This window comes from Lissotriton helveticus, chromosome 1_1 (genome assembly GCF_964261635.1).
Source record: "Lissotriton helveticus chromosome 1_1, aLisHel1.1, whole genome shotgun sequence".
NCBI lineage: Eukaryota > Metazoa > Chordata > Amphibia > Caudata > Salamandridae > Lissotriton > Lissotriton helveticus.
Window position 1 is genome coordinate 1,264,111,930 of NC_136057.1, and position 27,491 is coordinate 1,264,139,420.

Here is a 27,491-nt window from a genome sequence, read left to right on the forward strand (position 1 = left end):
CACTAATGTTAGAGCAAGGCTGCAGAAGTGGGAGGTTAGATAGATACTGTCCTCAATAGTTATGTACTGTGCTTTCAATTTGCTACTTGTACTGTGACACAACTTTCGGCTCAATCACTTTGTGTTATTAATGTTAAGGAGCATTGGTTACAGACTATGTCTTTCTTTCTTCATATAGTTGCTCCTTCCAAATCGACATCACGGAGGGAGCAGGCTCGAATGGCCCGGCAACGGAGGCTGGATGCCACTGTCGCCGAATATCGGCGGCTGGTGGCCCTGGAGGAGTCGGAGGACACGCAGTCGACCGGTGCAACCACAACATCCTCGACTGGGACAGCTGCATCCTCCTCCGTGACCCCACGGGCTGCCAGCCAGCGCAGTGCTCCAGCGGTACGGAGCCGGGCTAACAAAGCCAACCGCCACCGCCAAGCAGCAAAAAGACCAGCTGCCCCCCACAGGAGCTGCCAGGCACGCCAGCGCCGCCTAGGAGTCAGAATGTCCTACCTGGAGCAGGAGGTCCTTAGGTACCAGAACTTGGTGGAGGGCCTCCGCTTCGACCATGCCACCCTCCGCAAGGAGTATGATGCCCTGGCCGCAAAATTCACCAGCACCCTCCAGTAGTGGAGTGTCCCTTGCCCTTTTTTTTAGAGACTTTTGGGGGGTGGGATTTGGGAGTTGGGGTCTTTTTGGGACTTTTCAAAGACAATCATTGGGGTTAGGGAGGGTCTTGAGGGAGATTATTTTGTTAGGGCTACATAAATATACGTTTTTAAACTTTATCTGACCATACCTGTTTTTTACTGCTTTTCAGTCTGGTGGGTGGGGGTGTAGCAGTAAGTTTGTTTTCCTGAAGAGTCCTAGGACTTTAGTAGTACTACCGTCAATCTCTCGTCTAGTCCTAATACTCCATTATACTACCTCCCACCAAACGCTTATCTTACCTGTAATTTGTGTTAGAAATTAGGGCTAGGCCCAGGGCTGGCTCCACGTGAAATGGGGATTAAGGTTGGCAATCCTGGGCGGATGAAATTTCCTCATTGCGGTGGTACTAGTGGTGTGACACAGTGGCAGTTGCATGCCTATGGAAAAAAAGAAAACGAAACCTGGTTTGTCCTTACTGTAGCATTACAACGGTTACGGTACGATCGAGAATATAGCAGGTGACAGTACACTAGAACAGTGCCACAATGTAGCCTAACAAATGGTAAAGTATTGCAAGTATAACTAGTACTTGCGTTGAATTTATTTGACATTGGCTCCTACTACTACAAGAAATAGTACTGAAGCTGAGTAAGGCTAGAATATATCCTCGTATTCCTTCACCAGCCTGTTGCTATGACCTTATCCTCCCCAGCAAGTGTGTGGAATTATTGATGTCATTTAGTCAGACATCAAGCAAAACCACACAGCCCGGGGGAAGAGGGTTAGGGTTTGGAAAATGGATGGGAATGGGGGTTTCTTTTTGGGTAGGTTTTGTTGAGAGAAGAAAAAAAAAGCACAGCATGGACAAACAATAATTGAAGATAAAGAAATCTTTGGGTACAAACTAAAGCTAACCACATGCAGTCACACTCATAGAAGAAAACAATGGATACTGTATCTGTATTCTGTATGTTGTTGGAGTTGTCCTGTTGAATTTGGTAAGTAAGTTGCATGCAGCAAACAATTCCTCTTATTAGCGGCACTCCTCCATTCCAGCTGATGCTTCGTCCATCAATGTTGGTGACCACTGACAGAAGACACCCTGTCCACTGCCTGCCTGGCGGATGTTGACTGAAACCCGGCCTGTAATTATTGAACGGAAAACAGGAAGTGCTATTACAATACCACTGATAAATAAATATAAGGTATGTACGCTGTGTGGTCCAAAAAGTCACACTTTGATTTCCCTAATAGACAGTACAATATTTTTGAAATTGCGTACTCTGTCTGAGTCACCTTTTTAAGGATAAATAAGTATGGCCAAAATAATTTAGCGAATCTTTCCCCTCAAGCTAGGTGTACTGTAAACTGTGTTTTAGAACAAAATTAGACCTTCCCAGCAATGCTCCCACCAAGACCCTTACTAAAGCCAGTCGCAAAAATGTAGAAGACCCCCAATCAGATCTCAAAAAACGAGCCCTAGCAGAAAAATGGTGACAAAACGTACTTTGAAAGAAAGTAGGCCCAAATACACCCTTACCCACCGTGGATTGTATTCAAACCACTTGCAAGCAAGCAAAAGTATCCATAGCCAGAATCGCTCCAAGAGTGCTGTAAAACCCCAGAACTGAGTTGCAATAGAACACCCCGAAACACATGCAATCCTGCTGCTAGGGCTAACCCTAACGAACCCTAAGTTACAAAAAGTGCCAAAAGGTTTTTCCTTATGGATTTTGTCCTAAACACTTCTATCCGGTATTAGACCTTCACAGGAATGCCCCAAGAGACCCGCCAACCCACCCGCAAAAAAGCACGCGACAACACCCCCAAACAGCCAAAAAGCAAAATCTCATACTTTAAATATCTCTCGGCCTTCGGTCCAAACGCGCTGTGCAGCTAGGTCATCATCATAACTCCTGTTTTCCACCACGGATTTCCTGAAAAGCAAATGCAATCAAGATTAGACTGTCGCAGCAGTGCTCCCAGACCCCAAAACTCACCCACAAACACCCGGAACCCCGTCAAAGAGCACCTCAAAGGCAAGCAAGTCAGCAAAAACGGCAAGAAATTTCCGCCTCATATTTGGTCCAAAACACTTTTATCCGTTATTAGAGCTTCACAGCAATGGGCCCAGAGCCGTCAACTCACCCGCAAAGAAGTAGAACACCTCCAAAAGTGCTGAGTCTTTCTTCATTGGGCGTAATCCAGCCCTCTGCTTTGAGGGAAATAGGAGTCTGGAGGAGGAGGATAGAGGAGCATGTTCTTCTGAACTTGTGAACCTGAGGAATGTAGACTGCGGCACCTTCAAATCAATAAGCAAACAAGTGAAGACAGTTCTGCTGATGGGCTTGTTTTTGTGATTAGGTGATTAAAGTTAGAATTAAATTAACTGTGCAAAACAAAGAAAGACAGACACACAGGAATAAAAGTGAATAAGGACGAAAAAGAAAGTTATTGATTCATTGTCTCATTTTCAGGCCTCGGTGTCAGGGAATAAGAATAAGAGTTCGTCATCATACATGCGAATTCAGGCAGGATGAGGTCAGCGTCACTGAACAGAGAACAAATTCCCTCATCTACGTTGCTGTCCTCCTCGTCTTCATGCTGCGTGCTTTCTCGTACTTTGTAATCTGGTGGTATGAGGTGCTGATTCATCTTGATCATTGTTAGCCTCTCCACATTTTTGGCCGAGAGGCGGCTCCGTTTGGGAGTTACAATGCCACCAGCAGCACTGAAAACACGTTCAGAAGACACACTTGCGAGTGGGCAAGACAAGTAGTTTATAGCCAGGTTGGAGAGCTGTGGCCACAATTGTTTTTTCCCATGCCAATACTGCAATGGCTCATCATTAAGAAAGACCTCTGTTGAGTCATTCAGATAGTCCTGCACCATCGACTCAAGGTCCTCAACGGTTCCTCCACGTTGCTTACTTTTTGCTGTGCCTGTGACCTTTTTTCGAGAACCATACCCAAGCAAAGTTAGCCAATCCTCTTCAGCAGCCACTGTTACTCTTGTGTGTGGTGCAGATGATCCGGTTGCCGGTGTCTTTAACGGCTGAGAGGTCACTTGTGCCACAGCCACAGGTGCAGAAGTGGATTCTTTTGACTGGGGATGGCCTGCTGATGCTGATGCTGATGTACTGCCTTCTCCTTCAATATCCTGCCGTTTTTTTTCAAACCTCTTGGCTGACCAGGCTAGCCAACGTTTGTACTTTTGAACATCTTCATCAGCAAAAGGAAAGAATGCTTGGCCTGCCAGCGCCTTTTTGTAGCGTGGATCCAGAATAGTAGCACAAATGTAATGCTGTTCTGAGTTGATCTTTTTAAGACGTTCATCACCACGTAGGCGCTCTAATAATTTCTCAGACAAAAGAAAAGGGTCTTTGTTTTTTTCATCTTTTTCTAACTCAGAAGACACCGCCTTCAGTTGGTGCTCCAGCATGCACAACAATGGGATAGCTTTTCCGAAATTACAGTCCTCCTGGCTGACTGCACGCGTGAAGAACTCAAAAGGACGAAGCATGTCTGTCAGGCTTTTAACTATGTCCCATTGCGCCGCACCCATCCTCAGGTCCTTCTGAGCTGTACCCTGTTTCAAGAAATAGTGATCGAGTACCGTATACTGCTCATACAGACGCTCAAGCATGTAGAAGGTTGAGTTCCAACGTGTTGCTGCCTCCTGGATGAGTGCTTTCACTGGCATTCGACGTTCAAGTAGCAGGCTCCTCAGATGCTTCCGGGCCTTAAAAGAATGGCTGAAATGGTTGCACATTTTGCGGCAGGTGGCCATTACCTCGCACGCTGGACTGTCTTTATCACTCAAGAATTTTTGAACTACCAGGTTGATACAGTGCGCCAAACACGGCACTCTGAAATAGTCACCCAGCGCCATGGCCTTAACTACATTGGCGCCATTATCCGTGGAAACATAACCAATCTTGCGTTTTTTTGGGGACAGCCAGTGAAAGACCTTTTTGTTAAACTCGTCCAAAATGTTTTGTGATGTGTGACTTTTCTCCAAGCCAAACATGGCTAGTGTTGCATGTTTCCGAGCAGCTTTAAAAACTTGGTCCGGGTCAACACCTGCGTTTAGCTTTGCTTTAACACCTGAAAAAGAGACCCAGTGTGCAGTGATGCACATGTAATCAGCGCCTGCGCCACTGGTCCACATGTCTGTTGTCAGATGTATTGTGTGAAAAGCACTCTTCTGCAAAGCTGCCCCAATCGCCTCCAGCACATCTTCATGTAGTGCTGGAACCGCAACTCTGGCAAAATAGAACCGGCTAGGAACCTTCCATTTAGGGCAGAGCGTTGCCACTAATTCTAGAAAACCTACCGCTTCTACAAAAGAAAAAGGGAGAAGGTCCACAGCTACCATTTTAGCCAGCTTAGTGTTATACAGACGCGTCAGTGGGTGGTTGCGTTCATATGGCGCATCTGAAGAAAACATGGTTCTAATGTTGCCCTGGACCAAGCATTTACAGGATGATAATGACTTCGTTGACGCAATTATGCTCGCTGGTGAACTTTTGCGCGTTGGTGTCTCACTCGCTCCAACACTCTTAGTGTGCCTCACATGGGGTGTGCTGCTGACAGGGGTACTGGGTGTAAGTGAAGTGTTTGACACGTCTTCTTCCTCCTCGTCATCATCAGATGCAACATCAACGTTTTCTTGACTTCCAATTCGGGCTTCCTTGATCTCCTTTAGGTGCGCAAACCATTGGACAGTGTGCTGTCTTTCAAGATGACCTCTCTGGCCTCCAGTCCCATAGTTGGTACCAAGCTTACCACGACTAACTGCAAGCTTACAAATGGTACAAATGGCGAACTTTTCCCTTTTTGGGCAAACAGTAAAGAAGTCCCAAACTGGGGACTTGAAGTGTCTGTGGGGGCCGGAGGAGGCGGCGATACTGGTGGTGGTCATGCTGCGAATGCCGGATGAAGTGGAGGATCTGGATTGCCCAACCTTTGTACGTTGTGCACTTTCACCGCCACTAATTAAGGTTGAGGTGGATGGAGGTCCCTTCTTGCCAGAAAGAAATATGGAAGCGGTACGAGTTGGTGTACTACTTAACTCCAATGATTGTGATGGTGTTTCCACTGCCTCCTCGTCGACAACATCATCATCATCATCATCACGCTCAGCAGCTTTTCGGGCTAGGGTCAAAATGTCTGTTTGCTGCATGCCCGCTGGGGCTGCAGTGACCTTTATGATGACTGGGTCGTCGTTGTCAGAGTCTTCATCAGCAGCAGTATCCGCCACTTCTTGCTGAGCCTCATCATCACACTCCATAAGTCTGAGACTTTGGACGAGCTTCCTTTTACGCTTAACTACCTTTGCCAGATCATGGTATGCCTCACTCTCAGACAGCAGTGGTGCTGGTTCCCAATTTTGATCCGTATCATCAGAAGGAGGTGTGCTTGAAGAAGATGTAGACACCACCCTTGATCTCTTCCTTGCTAGGGGTGTGGAAGACAATGAATGATCATCAGGAGGAGTGTCTTCCTCAAATGATACCTCGCCTTGATTGTCGATTTCCTGATGTGCCCCTACTTCGGGAGGAACAACTATTGTGGCCACTTGTGACCCTCCATGCACCTCTGCTTGCGCATCTCCTTGCGCTGCCTCTCCTTCCACATGTACTTGTGCTTGTACTTGCACATGTGATTGTTGTTGCAGCTGTGGTTGTTCAACACTCGTCAGATGAGCTACAACAACCTGTGTTGATTGAGGGACATTGCTGCTGCTTTCTTGCGATGAGCCAACATCACTGGTCGATGGTGATTGAACAACTATACTGGCTGCCTCTGCAGCACTAAAGGGCTTGGACTTAAGTTGGCGTGGTGGTGGTGGTGGCACTGAGCCCAATGGAGCGGGGGTGCTGCTCCCAGCTTGGTCCCCAGCAGATCCCGCTGCTGCTGCAGGCATACTTTTTTTTTTACTCCCAAAAAAAGGGGCGGCCGGCACACCAGTCTCCTTGGTAACTTGCTTCTTCTGCTCCTTACTGGCATCTTTCTTGCTAGAGGAGCTACGGGTAACTTTTTTTGGGGCCATCTTCTTCAGAGCAGGTCAGAACAGCAGGCAGCAGTTGTACGAGTTGCAGAGTTGTCTGTGTCCAGACGTGACGTCGCGTGACGTTATGCTGCACACACACACCGCTGCAGGACTTCTTCCTGGCACTGGTGGTTCTCTTGAGGCTTGTGCACCTAAAAGCAATGGAAGACAGAGGAACATCAGTTCAGTTATACACCCCAAAAAATCGACAAAACACAGAAAAATCAGCACAATCCCATGCCATCCATGATGTTTACATTCAAGACACCCCACAGAAAGACTAGGCCCATGCAACACTCACTACCCCTGGGCATAATGGATGAAAAGTAGGCAAAATAAGTGCAGGCCTCAGACACTGCCTCTCTTCAAAATGGCCCCTTGCACCCCAAGCACATGTTGCCTGTACCAGCCAGCACTCAAGATGGCCACCACCACCACCCACATGGCCAGTCCACATCAACAGTACACCCCAAAAAAACAGAAAAACAGCCACAAATCACCACAATCCAATGCCATCCAGGATGTTTACATTAAAGAGAGTGAGACCCCACAGGCACACTCAGTCCATGCATCACTACCCCTTGGCAAAAGGCCACACCAGCAGCCCCAAAAAAACGGCCAAAAACACAAAAAACAGCACAATCCCAGCACATCCATGGCCTCAATGGTGTTTACATTCAAGAAGACACCCCACAGAAAGAATAGGCCCATGCAACACTCACCACCCCTGGGCAAAGGGCCCCACCAGCATCCCCAAAAAACACAAAACTCAGCACAATCCCAGCCATCCATGGCCTCAATGGTGTTTACATTCAAGAAGACACCCCTCAGAAAGACTAGGCCCATGCAACACTCACTACCCCTGGGCATAATGGATGAAAAGTAGGCAAAATAAGTGCAGGCCTCAGACACTGCCTCTCTTCAAAATGGCCCCTTGCACCCCAAGCACATGTTGCCTGTACCAGCCAGCACTCAAGATGGCCACCACCACCACCCACATGGCCAGTCCACATCAACAGTACACCCCAAAAAAACAGAAAAACAGCCAAAAATCACCACAATCCAATGCCATCCATGATGTTTACATTAAAGAGAGTGAGACCACACCACAGGCACACTCAGTCCATGCACCACCACCCCTGGGCAAAAGGCCACACCAGCAGCCCCAAAAAAACGACCAAAAACCATAAAATAAGCACAATCCCAGCCCATCCATGGCCTCAATGATGTTTAAATTTAAGAAGACCCCCCACAGAAAGACTAGGCCCATGCAACACTCACCACCCCTGGGCAAAGGGCCCCACCAGCAGCCCCAAAAAAACGACAAAAAACCATAAAATCAGCACAATCCCAGCCCATCCATGGCCTCAATGGTGTTTAAATTCAACAAAACAGTTGTATCATGCACCCATAACCAACCCTGGTCCTACTGGATACTGTGGCTACCCACAATATAATTTATTTAATGTTCTGAAAAAGTTCCAAAATTGTAGTTGCAGCAACTGTAATGCCCCAAACAAACTTACTTGTGAAAGTTGATTTCTAATCCAAAAGTGATCCAAAGAAAGTCAAAAAGGCCTCAAATCCAAATATCCAGCAGCACCCACAAAAAGTAATCCTTCCAGCTCCAGATCCAAATGAAAGTGACCAGGAGATGGACAAAGCACTGGGAGGAGCCTGCTGGACAGGAACAGGAAGTTGGAGACTGTGGGGCACTTCCTTCCCCCCCCCCCCCAAAAATGGACTCCTTGCAAAAAAAAAAGGCCATGCAAATGTCAACCTGAGGAGTGATTCTGATAAAAATCATCATTTTCTGAAGGTTTATCCTGTTTGCTGGTGGATGTCTTGTGCAGAATTGCAAAATCTCTATTTCGCGAGTGCGAGATTGTTCCTTTCCGCCGCAACTACGTGTTCGCAATTGCGAACTCTCGCGAGGTGTGCTGTGCAAGGTGGCAAGCCGCGATTACGTATTCGCGGGCGCCAAACTCCCGCGGGATCACGCAGCAAGATCCAAAATGGCGCAGCACTCGCAAAATATGATCGAGAAAAACAACTCGGCAAACGCTTAATGACGGAAAGTGAACGCCGTGCACCACGCCGCGCGCCGCAACCAAGCAAAAAATCCACCGCGAGCGGATTCACGGATTTTCGACAAATTCGCGAGAGTTCGCGGATTGCGAATTTGCCGAAAATCCGAAAAATCCGCGAGCGGAGCGGATTTTACGCCCATGCTTAGTCATGGCGGCGCTCCAGAGATAGGTCTCGCCGCAAGCGACCTGTGTGCTCTCTCAACAGTGAGGATTGTGGACAGGTGTTCAGGGCTAAACACCTCCTTGAGCATCGTTTCTATGTAGAGCTCCAGTTTCCCAGTGTTTGTCCTTTCTGGCAACCCTGTTATTCGAAGGGTGTTGCGTAGTGACCGCGCCTCCAAATCCTCGTACTTGGACTGGATCACTGCCAACACCTTCTCCATGTTGAGGCACTTGGATTGAACTGCTTGCAGGCCATCCTCTGTATTAGATATAAGCTGTCCAGCTTCTCCCAGTCTGGCCCCTTGTTTGTCTAATTTAGCCGCCAGGCGGTCCATACGCATGTTTCAAGTGTCGATTTTCTCATCGATTGACTGTAGGCTGGTCTGCATTGCCAACAGCATTGCCACCAATGCATTAGGGCTTTTCCCCCGGGCTCCAGCTCCGAATCAGAGTGCGCTTCTTGTTGTGCCCTGGTAGGTTTCCGCTCCTCGAAGTTAAGCCATGCCTGCTGTTTATCAGTTTTTCCCATAATGCTTGTGGGGTTGTGCTTCCAGACTTTGGATCCCAGCAGCAGCATGTTTTGTGACCCAGGCCTTCCCAATGTTCTGTTTACAGTGCCAAGCGCCATGTGTAAAGTTTTGGTTTAGTGCCCCCCAGTGCAAAGTCCAGAGCACTTTTGCCCACTCCCTGCTCAACTGTATCAGCCCAATTCAGCAGCCTGGTCCTCTGTGCCTTCTTCGCATGTGGGCCTACTGCACAAGGCCACTCCTGCCTGCGCTGTTTACTCAGGCCAATAATGGGCCTGGCTCTATAGTCTGGCCACTATGGGACTGAGCTCTATCCCAGTATCTCTGACAGCTCCTCTCAGCAGAGTTTAAGCAGGGCTCGCTCCGCCCCAGCTTCACCTCGCGTCTCTTGCTGCCTGAGGATGACTGGCCTGCTTGTCTCCGTACTGGACCTACCAATATCCACTAGCTGTCATTCCACCAGGTCTCGCAGGGTTTCCCAGCCCCTCGGCCGCCAATCAGATTCTCCAAGATCTTCACATGGCCGCAGTCCTCCAGGCCGCACAGACACACCTCTCTGTCCCGCTGCGGGCTGCGCGGGATGGGCAATCTGCGCCACACGTTGCAATCGCCGTCCAATGAAGTGCCAGTGCGGGCCACATACCCCAGGCTATGCTGCCGGACGTCTGCCCCACCAGACGCAGATAAATTGCATCCGGCTCAGTCTGCTATCTCTGCTGGTCATTCCTTAATCAACGGTAAGACAGTAGGTAAAAAAATTATTATTTGTAGGATACTCAAAAGTATTAGACTTGCAAGACCTCCTAGACCTAGATATCAATCTCTTTGGGATGTGAAATTAATTCTTGATCTTTTCTGTAGTTGGCCAGAGAATACTCTTTTGAGCAGGAAGTTCCTTTCTATCAAACTAGCTACTCTTCTTTGCTTAATTTCTTGTCGTAGGGTCTCTGATGTTAAGGCTTTAGATATTTCATATAGATCTTATGATATGCTTGGTGTTAAATTTGAACTGCATAGATTAACCAAGACTATGTAGGATTCTATTTTTTATCCATGCTTTGATACTTGCAATAAACTTTGTGTTGTTAAGTGTATGAAAGAATATGATTTGAGAATGAGCTCTTTCCGTCCTTCTGGTGTAAGTCAATTACTTATTTCCTTTGTTAAACCTCACAAAGGAGTTTCTTCTGTCTGTATTGCAAGATGGGTTAAGTCTGTCGTGGAACTTGCAGGTATTGATCTGAGTATCTTCAAACCACACTCTATCAGAGGCGCTATGGCCAGTAAGTCTTTCTGGTCAGGTGGTAAGTTGGATGATATCCTCAAGGCTGCTGATTGGTCTAACTCCAGGACTTTTGCTCATCATTATTGTAAACCTGTTTCTCATATGTCTGATGTTGTTTTACATGGCTACCAACATGCATAATGTAGCCTCCGGTCTTGTAATGAAATTGCGATTCTCCTATTAACATGACTAGAGAATCTGGATTTCATTAAAGACACAGAGGCTATCATTATCCCCCCCACCCTTTCCCTGGGTGGTTGATTTTTCTACTGTTACTATTTTTTATTCTTCAATTTGTATATCTGATTCTGAATGTTTAAACTTCGCTTTAAACTTGTTTTTATTTCTTTCAGGTATGCTATTTTATTTTTTTATTAATGAAATTATTAACACCTCTTTTCCTTTTCAGATAACCTTTCATGACTTTGTGGTCTTGTTTCTAGACCTTCTGTTCACCTTTCTTTCCCCCCTCAAGATTAAAGCCTTGATTGAAGCCATGGATCCTGTCCTTGGAGTTTATTGGACATTTCCTTACCTTACTTCTCACCACATTTAAAAGAGGAGGATTGCCTAGTGATCTTGTTCTTTGTTTGGTTTATAACGTTCTATTTTGGAAGTTTACTTTATGATGTAGGTGGCTGCTTGGTTCTGCATTAAAAGTGTTATGCAGTCTTGATAGTCTTCAATGAAATCCAGATTCTCTAGTCATGTTAATAGGAGAATCGCAATTGCATCCGGCTCAGTCTGCTCAGGCAGGCCACCACAGACCGGAGCGCTTCAGGCAGCTTCGCCAATATCTTCACTTGACGGCAGTTCTCCAGGCCGCGCAGCCACGCCTCGCTATCCCGCTGTGGGCCGCGCAGTTTTGTTAATCTGCTCCGCACGTTGAAAGTGCGGCCCAATGAAATGCTGGTGCGGTCCACTTACCCCGGGCTATGCAGTCGGGCATCCGACCCACTAGCCGCTGATAACTAGTGTTCGTGCATCCGGCTCTGTCCGCTCAGTCGGGTCGCTACAGTCCGGAGCTCTTCAGTCGGACGCCATGTTGCTTCCCGGCCTGCCGCTCCCTTCTCACTCAGACTCCCCGCAACGGATAGTGTCGCGGATTTCAGCAAGCTGGTTTGTCTGAGCAGCCAGGGGATGTGTTATGATGTGTATCTTCTATATGACTCGTGTGTCCTCGTGGATTTACTGTGGTCTCGTGAATGCCTGTATGCATTCTATGTTCTTTTAGACTGTTAGGCTGACAGCACTCGAACAGTGTCAGTTGCACTGGACTGTCGAGGTGGTCGGATGCCAGGTTGTGCTGTTTGATACTTACAAATAAAACCAACCTTCAATCAACGCTAATCTCGTCTATTATCTGCACGAACCAACACAACAATTTTGGCGACGATGCTTGAAACGAAACTTACGGCGGTTCCTGTTGTTTCTTCTTCGATTTCTTGCACAGCCTGGTAATCCTCATCGTTTTTGGATTTCCATGTGGTCTTCACGTTCCGACATCTCCTGAGGTACTGTTTCTGTATATTTCAGCTTTTGAGCTGTGTTCCTCTTCTGGTTTGTGCAGAGCGTAACCAACGGCTGAATTTGTATACTGCACGTCACATCTTACATCATTGGAACGCACGTTTACCGTGCAACGCAGCGCTTTTCAGCCATTTTAATTCCTTCAACTTGTGGCTGGCGTGCGTAACGCTTCACGTCATCAACGTGCCTCCATTTTGTTTTCATTCAGCGGAGACTTCACACGGAATCCAGTGTTCTTCTGATAATTCTGATGAGTGTAGTTGCAAAACGTACTAACAAAGTCTTTTCAAATCCGAATTTTGCTTCTAAACCTAAAGGGAAAGAGTGTTGGCGTTGTGGCAGCCAGTTTCATTTAGGAGATTTAAAAAAATGTTATGCTATTGAACAAACTTATAGGAAATGTGGCAGAAAAGGGCATTACTCAAGGATGTGCAAACAAAGCGATAGTAATGACAAGAGCAAATCTAAGGTTAACGTTTTACAATCTCCTGACAATTTTCAAACTTCTAATAGAGTATTGGTCATTCAACATCATGATCTTGTTGCTGTTGTTACTGATAATAATACTCGGAGACTCACTCGTCCCTCCGTAGAATTCACTGTATGCGGCCAAAAAGTGTTTTTGATGGTGGATTCACTCTTCACTATCATTCCTGAGTCCTTATTCACCAGATTGTGGAAAGATGTGTGTTTGTCCGAAAAGGACATCAGTCCAGTGGGGTATCAAGGTAAAATTATTGATATTCTTGGATACATGTTTGGAGTTATCACTTTTGGCTCCAGGAGTGTAGAAGGCAAAGTATATATTGCCAGAGATGGTCCACCAATTCTTGGTTGGATGCATCAATTTGACCTACACATTGTAATTAATCCGAGGTCTCCCAATTGTGTCATGATTGTGGACGATGACTTGTCAATTGGAGATGTTTTAAACAATGCTTCTGATGTTTTTGCAGACAAATTAGGTTGTGTTAAGAATTATGTCCACAAAATTGTCCTGAAACCTGATGCTACACCAGTACAACATAAACTTAGAAAAGTGCCTTTGTCAGTTAGGCAAGGTTTGAAAGAATTACTTCGTGATCTACTCGATAACAAAGTGATTGAACCGGTGGAGGTTTCCCCTTGGATCTCTCCTGTGGTTTTGACGCTCAAATCAGATGGCCGTCTTAGGTTCTGCATTGATTTAAGATCTCTCAACAGAGATATAATTGTTGACACCTTCCCGTTGCCTAATATTAATAAACTTTTGCAATTGATAGGTGGTGGTAGGTTCTTTTCCAAAATTGACCTCAGAAGCGCCTACCACCAGATCAGGCTACATCCCGACTCAAGACCTCTTACCGCATTTATTACTACTGAGGGCACATTCCAATTCACTCGTATGCCTTTCGGTTTGGCTTCGGCAGCGAGTGTATTTCAGCGCATGATGTCCAACATGTTTGAGGGACTGGTGGGTGTCGTATATTTTCAGGACGAAATTTTAGTCTCAGGGAAGTCTGTTAGGGAACACAATACCATTTTGCGTCAAGTGTTGTACAGGTTAGGAAATACTGGTTTGACTGTCAACAAAAACAAATGCACCTTTCTAGTAGAGGAAATTGAATATCTAGGTTTCACCATTTCCAGTGGCGGTGTTTCTCCTAAGAAAAACGTACTGTTGGCCATTGAGAGTGCTCCGCGGCCTACAGATAAAGATCAACGCAGGTCCTTCTTAGGACTTGTCAAATTTTATTCCAAATTTATTCCTAGGTTTGCAGATATTTCTGAACCTTTGAGGGTTTTGTTACGGAAGGGAGCTAGATTTACGTGGCAGCAATCACAAGATGATTCCTTTTGTCATATCAAAAATGAAATTTGCAATGCGGGGATTCTTTCTCCGTTTAATCCCTCTTGTAAGTCCTTCATAACTGTGGATGCTAGTCTCATTGGTGTTGGAGTGGTTTTTTCTCAGTTACAGGCTGGCACCGAAAAAACCATTGCTTTTGCGTCTAGGACGTTAACTCTAGCGGAAAGAAACTATTCTGTGATTGAGCGAGAGGCTCTTGCTGCGGCGTGGGGTGTGGAACACTTCAGGGTGTATTTGTGGGGTGTGAAATTTGTTATACGTACTGACCACAAGCCCTTGATGAAAATTTTGTCAGCTGTGGGTGCAGGGAAGGGTTCCGCACGTTTAGCCAGGTTCGCAGCCAGGCTTCAAGAGTATCTGTATGAGGTGGTTTTTATCCATGGTTGGCGTAATGTTCAGGCAGATTGCTTGTCCCGTTTGCCTCTTGATTGGAAGTGTGTTGATGAAAACTTGTTGGTGGATTTACATAATGAGGAAGCTGTGGCTTCTGTTGGTGATGTTTGTGGGGGATCGTTGGGTGTTTTCTCCAAGGCCCAGTGGGTATCTGAAATGGAGAAAGATTCCATCTTGCAAAGTCTCGTTGTTTTGATTAAGAATGGGGCTCCACGTGAGAGTTCAGTCCCGGTCTCTATCAGGCCTTATTGGAAAATTCTTGATGAATTGTCAGTGTCCTCTACAAATATCATCATGAGGGGTGATCGTTTTGTGCCACCTTCTGGTCTCAGGTTACACATTTTCAATCTTGCGCATGAAGGTCATTTGGGCCAGGGTTTGACCACTAGGAGGATCAAACAAGAGTTTTGGTGGCCAGGCTTGAATGGACTGGTCAAAGATTGGGTTCAAGCTTGTGGTGCTTGCAAAGACAGTGAGAAGAGGCTGAAGATTGGCAATCAAAGCGTTATGGGTCATATAGTTGATCCCGGCAAACCTTGGTGCAATATTTCTTTGGATTTCATAGGTCCTTTTTATGATTTGTGCGAAGATATGCGTTTTGCCATGGTGGTTGTGGATATTCATTCGAGATGGTTGTGTGTGGAATTCATGCGAGACATCACAACTAGGTCTACAATTTCTGTTCTTGAAGATCTTTTTATGCAGGAAGGAGTTCCTCAAATGATTTTGACTGATAATGGCACTCAATTAACATCTAATGACATGAAGTGTTTCTTTGACAAATGGGGCGTTAAGCATTCTTGCACGTCTTTATATAATCCCATGGGAAATGGTATTGTTGAAAGAACTAATAGAATGGTTAAAGGCACCATTCAATTGGCGTTAGCTAATGATTTACCTCCGAAGAAAATTGTTCTCGATATGGTGTGGGCCTATCGCACCACTGTTCATGGTGTCACAGCAAAATCTCCTTTTCAGGTCATGAGGGGACGTGTTCCTGGTTCTCGGTTAGTTCCTGGTTGGCTTAAGATTTGGACTTCCTCTGATGGTGAAAGTGCTCCTGTTGTCATTGGAGATAAGATTGAAGTTGGTGATTGGGTGAAAGTCAAGTCTGGTAGGGTTCGAGCTGGTTTGTCAAAGTTCAAAGGTCCATATCGTGTGGTTAATGTTGGCAAGTTTTTTGTCATCTTGGATGGTGGCAACAGGTGGAACTTAAGGAGAGTGGCTTTGTATCAGAAGGGTGGTTCTGTCAAACAGGTGGTTGAGGATGAAGGTTGTTCTGGGGCTTTGTTAGAGGCTGGTGCTTCTTTAGATTCTGCTGTTCAGTTGTTTGATGATGAGAGTTTGGATGTAGGTGCTGGTTGTGGGGACAACATAGTTATTCAACAGGATTCTCCACCTAGAGTACGTAGACCTCCCAAATATCTCAATGATTATCTTGTTTATTAATTTCTGCATTTTTGTTTTCTCTAGTTTTATTTCTATTAGGGAAGAAGATGTGTTATGATGTGTATCTTCTATATGACTCGTGTGTCCTCGTGGATGCACTGTGGTCTCGTGAATGCCTGTATGCATTCTATGTTCTTTTAGACTGTTAGGCTGACGGCACTCGAACAGTGTCAGTTGCACTGGACTGTCGAGGTGGTCGGATGCCAGGTTATGCTGTTTGATACTTACAAATAAAACCAACCTTCAATCAACGCTAATCTCGTCTATTATCTGCACGAACCAACACAACAGGATGCATGCTCGACTGCTTTCCCACAATGATGGCGTCCCGTAGTGAGGATTGGGAACAGATTTATACACCCGGCCGGCAGAGCTACACTAATGTACAGCCATCTTGCCGCCGGCACGCTGGGGTCCCCCAACATCTCTTATTTTTAGGACAGTCACTTGCACTAGCAAGGTGATTAGGAGAACTACACTTGAAACACATTACATTTTGAAAATTATTTTTCTCAACTAGTATTATTTTTGTTTTGAGGAAACTGATGAATTTATAACAAGTCCTACAGAACTTGATCCCTTATCACCAATATTTTTATTTAGTTCCTTAGAAGCAATTGCAGACCGTTCAATTCCTCTAATTGGTTTCCTACAAGGTTCAGTTAAGACAGCACAAACGTTGCTTGTGTGCTTTTTTGCTGAACCATCCCACCGTAGTTTGATCTCACAGATATTGATCTACAGACCCTTTAAATTCACCCTACAATGCCAAAATACGTAATTTTGCAACATAACTCTCTATAGATTCCTCACATTCTTGTTTCCTTGTGAACAATTTGTCTCTAGACTTATTTCTAGACTGAAATGTTTACCAAGCCTTATAATTTCTTGAGTACACTTATTCAAGATTCCAAAATGATCCTCATCAGTCTCAATTTCAGGAATATGGTCAAAAATACATTACCCCTCTGCTCCCAGACAAGTGTAAAACATAACTAATTTCCTTTCATGATCAAATTTCTTCCCATCAATTGCAATGGGGTATGTTTTAAAACTTCTATATCACGTTTTCTAGCCTACATTTGGCTTACCAGGAGTTAGTAAAAAGGGAAATGGCGCACTGACACTGCATAGCATTTTCCTACGAAGATCCATCTACTCCAAAAGGATTCTTAAAAGGCTGTCTGGTGTTTCTTTCAATTATGTACTGAAATCGAATAGGAGTATTCTTTACACACCTACAATATGTTCCCTCAATATAAATCTCAGCATTTTGTTTATAACCTGTAGCTTCTCTCTTGTGTCTGTCTGACAGAGCACACTTCATTGTAATGCTGGAATTGAATATTGTATTATTTGTTATAGTCACAAGTTACAATGATCTCGTACTTTTTAGGCACGTTGATCGGTGTTGGCATGAGCATGTAGAGAAGCATGCCTGTTCCTGAATGCCCATCAAACATACATAAAACATGATGTGTTGGATGCCGTGGTGTGATCAGGCAGCGACGCTTGTCAGTTTCTGAATGTCTAACCTGTGTGATCAGAAGATACTCAAATTAGCGGTTCAAACTAAACCATGCAGCCAGCAGTAACTTCCTTTCCAGCAATCAATAACCACAGCATGTACTGAGCTCTGTAATGATCTGCCACACCAACGTCAACTCTGCTGCTATGTGTTCAACAATGCAGCTGTCGAATAACCTTCAATAATCCTTCAAGCAGTTCTTGAGTTCAGCTTGTCGCCACATGTTTCAAGCATAGATCCAGAATCCGTAGTAAATTTTTAATACGTATATATTCAATGAGTACAAACGCCAGCCTTAACAGAAGTTCCACTAAAACAGCTTTCTTCTCTGCTCCCAATCATTGAATCATTTAAAAGCTCAACAACATTCTACCCCACACTGCTATGACGACTAAAGTTTCTACTATGTACAACAAACAGCTTTACTGTAAACGTATAAACATAGGATGTAACAGGGAGCTCCTTACACAACATGGCCTATCCTCCTTGTCCCAGTACATGGTCTCCTGCCACCCACCCCCAAAGCCTCCTTGTATCCCCTTCCCTCCAGAAGCTGTGCTCCCTCAAGATCTCTGACAGAGCAGCCTAGAATTCCTTTATGATAAGGCTCCCAGTTTTCCGTTTTTACTGATTTTTACAGATAAATACAGACCGAAAACAATGTTTTTTCTGTTTGTATTTATTTATAAAAGCAGAAAAATACAAAAAAATGGTGTTCCTTGCGAGTTACTCTCCATGCTGTCCTACATGAATTCCAGGCCAACAACAGAGCAGATAGAAAGCATGGGAAGTTAAAAAAACAGGATGAGATTTCCTTAAATACAGGCATTAGTTAACATATATTTTTATATAATGCTATATTTACATGTAGTTGTAGTGTTTTGTTATATTTGTTATATTTGACTGCTTAATTTGCTAAAACATGACAGGCATCAAAGTAGGAGTGCTTGTTTATCAGTTAAATAAATGTGGAAATATACCATTTTATGACTGTTTATTCTCAAAATACATATGGATAAATACCAAAAAGATTACCCCAAAATAAATATGGATAAATACAGACACAAATGTAAAAAAAAAAGACCAGAAATCCAGGAGCCCTATTTATGATATAGCAAAAGTGTTTAACAAGTTCTGTTACCCACTGTTGTTAGTCATAGTCGTGAATGACCAGATTTATAATACTGTCATTCACGCCAATGACTCTCTATCAGAGCCATGCTTAACGATAATATACTTATCATGACGAAATAGTGGTAAGGAACGTACTGGATGCAATTTAATAGTGGGCCGATATTACTGCCCTCGACATAGTCTCGTGAAACTGGACCATGATGAGAAAATACTTTATGGTTAAATCTTGCTTTTGTGAGTTAATTTTTCTAAACTGTGTCTTGGATGTAATAATACTGCCTTTCCTTTCTGGTGTAAGTGCTTCCTTGCAGAAGAGGGCTTTGTTACTGCTTCTTAAATTTTAATTATGTTAACATGCCAGATGTTTTTTTCAATTGCGAACATGCATTTCATGAAAGAAAAGTAACATAACATAAATATAGTGTCGGCTATAATCATGTGAAACTGAACCTATGGACAAGGGCATTCTGTCGTAGTTAGTGAGACAAGTGTGAAATGCAGCAATAGTTTAGAATTCCTAAAAAGCTTAATGGGGCATTCAGAACAGTGTTACTCTATCCTTACAGTCATAGTCCATGTTTTTTTATGGGATACAGTATGTGGTAGTCCTTTACCTATTACAAGTAGGGCTGCTGCTGAGATAAAAGGTTGTTAAATACTTTGTAGTTCCTATTTATTCCAGCATGGACGCAATAAATGTTTCAGAACGTCAATAAGAATAAAAAATGTAAAACTTAATTTTGTTTTGAGAGCGAAAAAAGGTTTGATATCTTATCTGATCTAACCCCGGCCCTCATCTTTTTTCATTTTTCCAGGCGTCCTTCAGATGATGCAGACTAGAATCGGTGCTTTGCAAAGTACTGTTGACAGGTACTGTTCTATTGTTCGTCAATAAAAAAAATGTCGAGATGTTGGGTTGATGCGAGGCTGCAGTGAGTGAGCAGTTTGAAGTGCACCGGAAGTAACAAGAGACTGCTGAAGAGATGCTCTGATATCCTTCAGGATCTTGTTTGCGCTATATATAAACCTTTATAAATAAAGTAAACAAATAAATACTATTTCAGAGGCAGGGCGCAGGGGACAGTGTGTGTGTGTGTGTATATCTGTCTTCTGTCTCTTGATAAATGCCATTGAACTGATAACTACCTCCAAAAAGGGGTATCCATCCTCCTTCACGAAGCTCACCACCTGATTGCTTGCTCTTAATTATGCTTTGTAGGATATACTCATCTTTTATTTATTCCTCACTGCCCTTTTAACACAAGCATTGCAACAGTATGTGCATTATCCATGTACCATCAATTGACATCCTTTTGAAGATCCAATATGCTGATTCAGGCTTCTGGGGCTTTGTGGTCCACAGAAAATCCTCTTCAGTGACCTATTCCAATGAACCTTTAGACACCTGCTCCTATCCTCCTGTTTAAAGTTCAGTTTCTCCAAACATTAGTTTTTTAAAAATATATATTTTTATTAATTTTTCAAAGAACAACCGGCTCTTAATACAGTACAATTGTTCAATATACAACACTGCCATCTCTCTCGTCACAGCGTCCAAATGTCAATACCAAAATGGCTCTAAGACTATAATGACATCAACTACAAAATGATAGGCCTCCCCAACCCAGCAGTGAAGCCTCCTTCTGCTCGATTAGAGGTCCAGTTCCTGCTAGCAGTCAAGAGCCAATAACTGTACATCGATTGAATAATATAACAAAAGAAAAAGCTCAAGCCCGTCTCCCCCCTACTCCCTCCTCTCCCCACCCTCCCCAAACCACCGGTGTTCCCTAACTTTTCTTCAAACATTAGTTACAGCAGACCTATGTCCCACTGAGGCAAGCCCTCATTGGCCCTGTGTGATGTCTCATGGTCCTGATAAAATCAGTGTTTTGTGAACCCTGGTAGCATTTATTGGTTTCTATGTGTCAACAAAACGTGGGTGCTGGAAGGGAAAAACAACCAAAGGAGAGAGAGAGAGACTGGGAAAGTTGAGAGTAACCGAGGGTGTAAGAAGAGTCACTTGAATGTGCATGGAAGTGCAGGCACTTAATAAGCTTAGTATCTGTGAATACAGCAAATACTCGATTGACAACACGTCATAACTCTATGAATGCACCAATAAGATAAGATCATTAAAAGGGACGCAAAGGGGATCAATGTAAATTATTGATGGCAGAGGGACACTGCTTGTGTTCATGTGCCAATCCCATAGTATTGCTTCCTATAGCCCTTCAAGGATGTGGGGACCCATACAAATTACAATACAATGCATGTGACATAATAGACAAAAAATCCACATTCTTTGTGGATAAAATCTGTTGCAAGTTTATTGATTACACATGTTGGGTTTACGGGCAATTCAGGTGTTTACGATGAGTTCCTTGAACAGCTGACACCCCTCCTGAGAAAGCTAAAACTGTCCTATTGGTATTTTCAATACCAACACACTTAAATTCTTTACAGCTCATTCACTTAAAGTGGACTACTCCACAGTTGCTCAGGATTTCATCTGCCTTTTGAGCGATTAAAAAGCGATGTTGCATCATCTCAGCCCCTGTGGTAACAACTCCCAGTGACCTGAGTAGAAGGCTCGTCCTGCTAGACGACCCTTCTTAAGACCCCTTAGCCTTACGTCTCCCCTCCTAATGCCCAGGGCAATTAAACAGAGGGGTGACCATAACTCTCCACCGATGGTGGTCTCATGTGCTCAGCTATCATACTAGCAGGGGAGCAACACTAGGATGCTTTTCCTTCTGTCGTCCTGCGTACCATGTGGCCAGGTTGTTGAATAACAATGGCAATATGTTAGGTAAAAAACTTTGCTGGACATTATAGACTAAAATGTAGAAAAAAGCTCTAGAGAAGGCAAGTGATATTTTGAAACCCAGCAGTATTTAAAGAACTGATAATACCTCAACCAAAAGAAATGGCACCACATCTGCTCTTATGACCTGCTTTACTGGTAGCTTGTGGGCCGCTATTCTTAGTTGCAATCTTTTCCTCCTTATGGGTTTTTTGATGCCTTGCTTTTGGCTAGACTGGACCTTTGGGCCCAGGTAATACGACTACCACAGTAGTTATTAATATTTCTAGAGGAATGATGGTCTGTGTGAGGCAGCCAATCAGGATCCTTCTCCTAGTATTGTCTTAGTTCTTTCTGAGAAAGTTTCTAAGGCACATTTTAAATGTGCTTTTGAACCATGTATGTTAACGATACAGAGCAGTTCACGGCACAGGATCTTTCTGCTCTAGTGGTGATGACACAAACACTTAATGCTTGGCAAAACGCCTTACTCTTCTGTCTTCTCCTCTTCGTCTTGCTATTCCTTTCTTTCCAAAACAATATTTATTGGAGTATTTTCACTGTGATTTATACGCTAAGATTGAGAATGGCGTCATCGATCCTTCAGTACATTATCTACCTTGTCAATTTGATGAATCCTGCAAGCAGAGCACAGTGACAGTCATATTTATAGACTATTTTGACCATCTTACCAGAGGCTTTTTTGTTCAAACTTTAGGTCTCTTGAATCAACTGTTACAGAAAACTGCCACTCTTTGATTCATCAATCATTGCTGGCGAGTTTCCCAAGGATGGTATTGTTCACAGATATTACGTACTTGTCCAAGATGTTGGCCTCAGATTTCTCGCATGTCCTGATCTTCTTCACTAGGAGATTATTAACCGGTTGAACTGGGAGGGTGAAAGGGGACATTCCCAATCAGTAGCTGGGTGCATCTTGGACCTATGGGAGAGGGACCCAGTGACCTGTATTCTCGTGAAGGGGGTCAGCATATGTGGTTAAGATGCACTCGTTTATTATTTCCAAAGCCAGATTTACATTGTTCTAAAAGTTAGGTACTGGGAAATGGTTGCCTACCAGAAATGGAATGATGCTGATCCTTCCTCTATGGAGGGTCGCTATTTGGAAGTGAAAGTCTCTCCCAGTTCGGAGCCCTATTGGGATGATATTACAAAGCCTGGGGATAGGAAACTCTATTTCCAGCTCAAAGTAGGGTCACTCCCAGTTAGATCATTAACAGGCCGATGGGCTGAAGCCAATTCTAATGTTTGCCCAGCTTGTAAAAATGGTTTTGAGACCATCGCCCATCTTCTTTTTGTCTGTAGGACCTACTCAACCCCCTGACGCATTTGGCTATTAGCAATGTGCAAACTGCTAGGTACTAGGGACAGTAAGGTGGCCCAAAGATTAATTTGCACTAGCACTTTGCCGGTTATTTCAGTGGCAGCTGCCAAATTTCTGGGATGGGCATGGGCAATTAGAAGGAAATTTGTTCCCTGAGCTCTGATTAATTTTTCGCTCCCATCCCTGATTTTGATGATTGTTTTATTGATGTTTTTAAATAGTTTGTCAAAATGCTCTGTACATTTAATTTTAGAAAATATTGCTCTTTCTTAACCTATAAATGTATTATTAACAATGGAATTTTATTGGAGCTTGCAAAAGTATTTTAACATGGAACAAAACCGTTTTATATTGTGCTTTTATGAGTATTTATCTCGAATAAAGCAAATTTTCTTCTTCTCGATTCGTCAATCATTGCTGGCGAGTTTCCCAAGGATGGTATTGTTCACAGATATTACGTGCTTGTCCATGATGTTGGCCTCAGATTTATCGCATGTCCTGATCTTCTTCACTAGGAGATTATTATCCGGCTGAACTGGGAGGGTGAAAGTGGACATTCCCAATCAGTAGCTGGGTGCATCTTGGACCTTTGGGAGCGGGACCCAGTGACCTGTATTCTCGTGAAGGGGGTCAGCATATGTGGTTAAGATGCACTTGTTTATTATTTCCAAAGCCAGATTTACATTGCCCTCCAGGTAAAATGCTTCAGTCAGTAGGGCCATATGTTTTCAAATCTAATGCGGTTGTCGCAGTTTCCTCTTCGATGCTATGACTCCTACAGAAGCAACTTGCCTAGTTTTTGCCTTCCCGCACAGCACCCTGTGTAATTCAGGTCAACCAGCAAGAGTGGTCTGAGTTATTATCTGCATGTGAGATGTTATGCAAATACTTAGACACCAACGTTAGGCAATTTGATGCATACTTGCCTTTAGTTTTAATCGCTTGCTTTGTGTCGTCCTTCAACTTTGAATATGAAATGTTTTTTTTGTAATCATTTGATTCTATGATACTGGCATCTCATCTGTGTTGCTGTGGGGTGATTATATGAAAACTATTATACTAGTGACCTTGTCTGGGAACAATGCAGTATAAAAAGAATATATGTCTTTGTGAAATGAGTGAAGTCATAGTCTCAAGGATCCGATAAATCCAATCATTTTGATGTTTAAAATAGTCTTTCTTATGTCTATTTTTGGTTATTTGAGTTATATTCTTTTATTTGTATAAACCTATTCCATTGCTGTGTTTTTGTGTGAAGACCGAGCTATGTTGTCTGTGTACTCCGTAGCTCTGCATCTTGTGCTTTTGAACTGCTTGTTGTTTTGACTGAGGCCTGTGAGTACTGGCACTTTGAATGTCAGCAGTTGAGGCACAAGTTAAGAACTTACTTGGCAGCTTGAGTTCTTACAAGAAGTGCTGCATGAGACCGAGGAGCTTACGGTCTTGGACTGTGGTAAAAGGATGCAAGTTGTCTGTGCGGAGGACTGAAATGAAGAATTATTGTAACATGTTGTTATTCTATCACTTTTAGTTCATCCTTTCCAAATATTCTGGTAAACGATGCCTCTATAAGCACTGTCTTCCAATGTTCTGCTGCTGCTCCCTCCATGGTAAAGCTAATGAGAAGGTGGAGTATTATATTACTTCTTTGTTTAGGAAATGTACAGTAACTGTCATTATACCAAATACAGTGCCAAAAACAAGTGACATTTAGTGTGTGGTGAATTCGTGAAATACAAAATATATCCAACTTTTTTTAATAAAAAACTGTACATGTATGTACAAGATCTAATTTCCTAAGACCATCAACTAATACAATCACGGAACCTATCATTTCTTTCAAATTTGTTGAAGGCTCCGGGTTTATATGGCCTGTAAATAGATGTCGACGTTTGGACCCTTAAAGCGCCAATGTTTTTTCAGTTGCGGCGGGTCTTTATCAAGACAGTAATATATGCAGCACGACAGTCTACAAAGTGAATAAAGAGAAAGTTCAGGGAGGGTTCATTTAAAATACTGGTTCTATTAGTTCTATTATAAAAAAAAGTTGGATATATTTTGTATTTCACGAATTCACCACACACTAAATGTCACTTTTTTTTTGCACTGTATTTGGTATAATGTCAGTTACTGTATATAATGTATAGAAATAAGTTTTGATTTTGAAAAACTTTATAAAGAGACGATAAAGCAATATATAGGTCTTCCTCCTTTTTTCACTATAAGGATTTGTTATAGTATTTTGGAGGTGTTTTGGTTCTATTAGAAGCAGAGGAAACTGTTTTTGATTAATTATCTGTTGTTCGAACCCGACAGAACCGTGTTTGTCTAAATTACATATTACCCAGGTTCTGAGGGAAACAGGGTCAACCCCGTTGTTTTTATAAAGATCCGTCAGTCTTGAGATAACCATTACCTGGGATGGCATCCAACTAAACTCGATTTCTAAATTTCTTTGTCTATGAAATCGCACAATCTGTTCATAGATTAACCTCCCACAGTGATATTGCATTAAAGTCACCAAATTGTAATCACTATGGTTGAGAGATCGACTCTAGAACGTGTGACTGCTTGCCTTATTGGGTGATTTAGATGAGATCCCCAAGAACATGTGCAGAGTTGTAGCAATGGCAATGTTTTTGGCAAAACGAGAAATAGTTATACGCTGGGGCAACAAACAAAAACCCACGGTAAAAAGTTGGATTAAGAGTATGAATACTCCGACACCATGCCCAAAGGACTTTTGGCAGCCCTTGAGGGAATACCTACGACAACAAGGAGAGCACACCACACAGCATAGCCAGGAGAGCATAGTTGTGCAGCATGATCCACAAACACATCTAACCACTACACCTATGCTGCGACACCACATTGAGCAATGAGGGAGGTGTTCTGAACTGGGAAATGCTACCGATGGTTGTGTATGAAACAGGGATGTTAACAAAGCAGTTGGTGCATGTTGTATAGAGACAGTGTAAAGTTTAGATTGTCATATATGCCAAAGTAATATATATATATATATAAAACAATGCGATGCCTAATATGTAGCTGTGATCTAAACCGTTTAAATGGAGGAGCTATTTTTCCAGAGCAAAACAGTTGGGGGGATAGGCAAGGAGTTACCAGGGGTTTAGCAAAAAACAAATGCCCGAGTAACAGTAACCATGGTTCCCCACCCCACCGTTGTTACCCAATTAGATGCATGGAGCAACAAAAAGGATATGTCATTAACTCACCCAGGATCACCGGAGGAGAGGATATTTTTTCCTTAGCTAAGTGTGCGAAATGACCACACACATCTCTGAATGTACTAAAATATTCTCATAACCCCCATGGAAAAGTTCCTGTTTATTAGATAATTGGCAGAGGATATGTTGGCAGAATATATCCCTGTAGTATTGCAGGAATATTGTAACACAGTTATTAATAATGCCCTTCGTATTGCTCTAGACGCAGCCATAGAAATGTTGGAATTTACAGTTGAAAACAATAATTTCTACAATTTTAATTATATAACTGAGGGAAAGGGGGCTTGATGCAAGAAGGGGCCCACTATACAAGTAGGTTAAATTCAAATGCTTACATTTTTAAGTCCCGTCCTGTATCTTCCACACTTACAAATGTGATACCAGGAGACACATTTTTAAAAATGTATTTTTACTCTTGATTTTTTTATTACAATTAATATTTCAGGCTTACGTTACAGGTATGTAAAGTTTGTGTCATATGCTCAGGTGTAAATTATGCGACATTTTGGAGAAATTACACAAAATTAGGCATAATTTTTGATGTAACAATGTGGTTTGCGCTACAAAAGTAGCGTGAAAAACACAATTGATGTGAACAGCGCCCACTCGGGTTCTGGTTGCTCCTGTGGTATAATTTTCCACAAACTGCATCAATTTTAAGTGGCGTGCCTTAATGGCATAATTTTGTGTAACACAAAATTCCTGAAATTACGCCAGTTGCACCAATGTAATTTAAGTTTCACTCTGGCCTAGCTTAGATCTTATAAATGTAAACAAAGGTGGAATTAATTGAGGCCAAAAGGGAAATACAGAATAAAAATACCACAATGACTTTTCTGAATCTTGAAATTGCAGCAAGAGTAAATGTTGAAGAAAACTAAATGGCCTTATCTTGAAATGTTACATCATTTAGAAACAGCTGCTTACAACCATGGGATCCTTTAATAGTATTTTTTCTGTACTATGAAAAAGCACATCGATACCTCTAGGAAGGGTCATGCGCTAGATAAGATTGTTAAATAGGTTTTAGCTCAGTGATGATGATCTCTGGGCAAGACCCATGAGGGGAGATAAGTTCTCATTGCAGTTAGTTCCCTTGCTTCGCAATTCTAACAGATTTGGAATGTAACGGGGGGTTTCGCCGCTACAGTAAAGGATGCTTAGTAATTCCTCGGCTTGATCCGTGATCGCCCCTGCCACTTGCTTCTTGGACCATGGCTGGGATTGTTAGGCAGCGGTGGAAAAGCATGGAGTAATTTGGTCTGTGAACATAGTATGTGTAAACAAATATGATTTGGGGTTTGACCGTTATACGCAAAGAAGAGACCCTGGTTTAGGCCGAAAGGGAAGCTTACACACTGCTCAAGATTGGTAGCGGAAAGACATGCTTCACTGTTCTGTTAATGTTATTGATTATATATTGTATCTTCTTATTGTGGTCCCCACAGTTCC

At 43.2% G+C, this 27,491-nt stretch overlaps 1 protein-coding gene across 1 annotated transcript in view; it reads left to right on the forward strand.

Annotated features, from left to right (window-relative positions):
• Positions 1 to 27,491, forward strand: part of COG5 (component of oligomeric golgi complex 5) — a 1,467,851-nt gene that overhangs the window by 145,066 nt on the left and 1,295,294 nt on the right. The window contains exon 4 of the mRNA XM_078680311.1: positions 19,459 to 19,513. Within this exon, the coding sequence (XP_078536437.1) occupies positions 19,459 to 19,513 (55 nt within the window). The remainder of the gene's footprint in view (positions 1 to 19,458; positions 19,514 to 27,491) is intronic.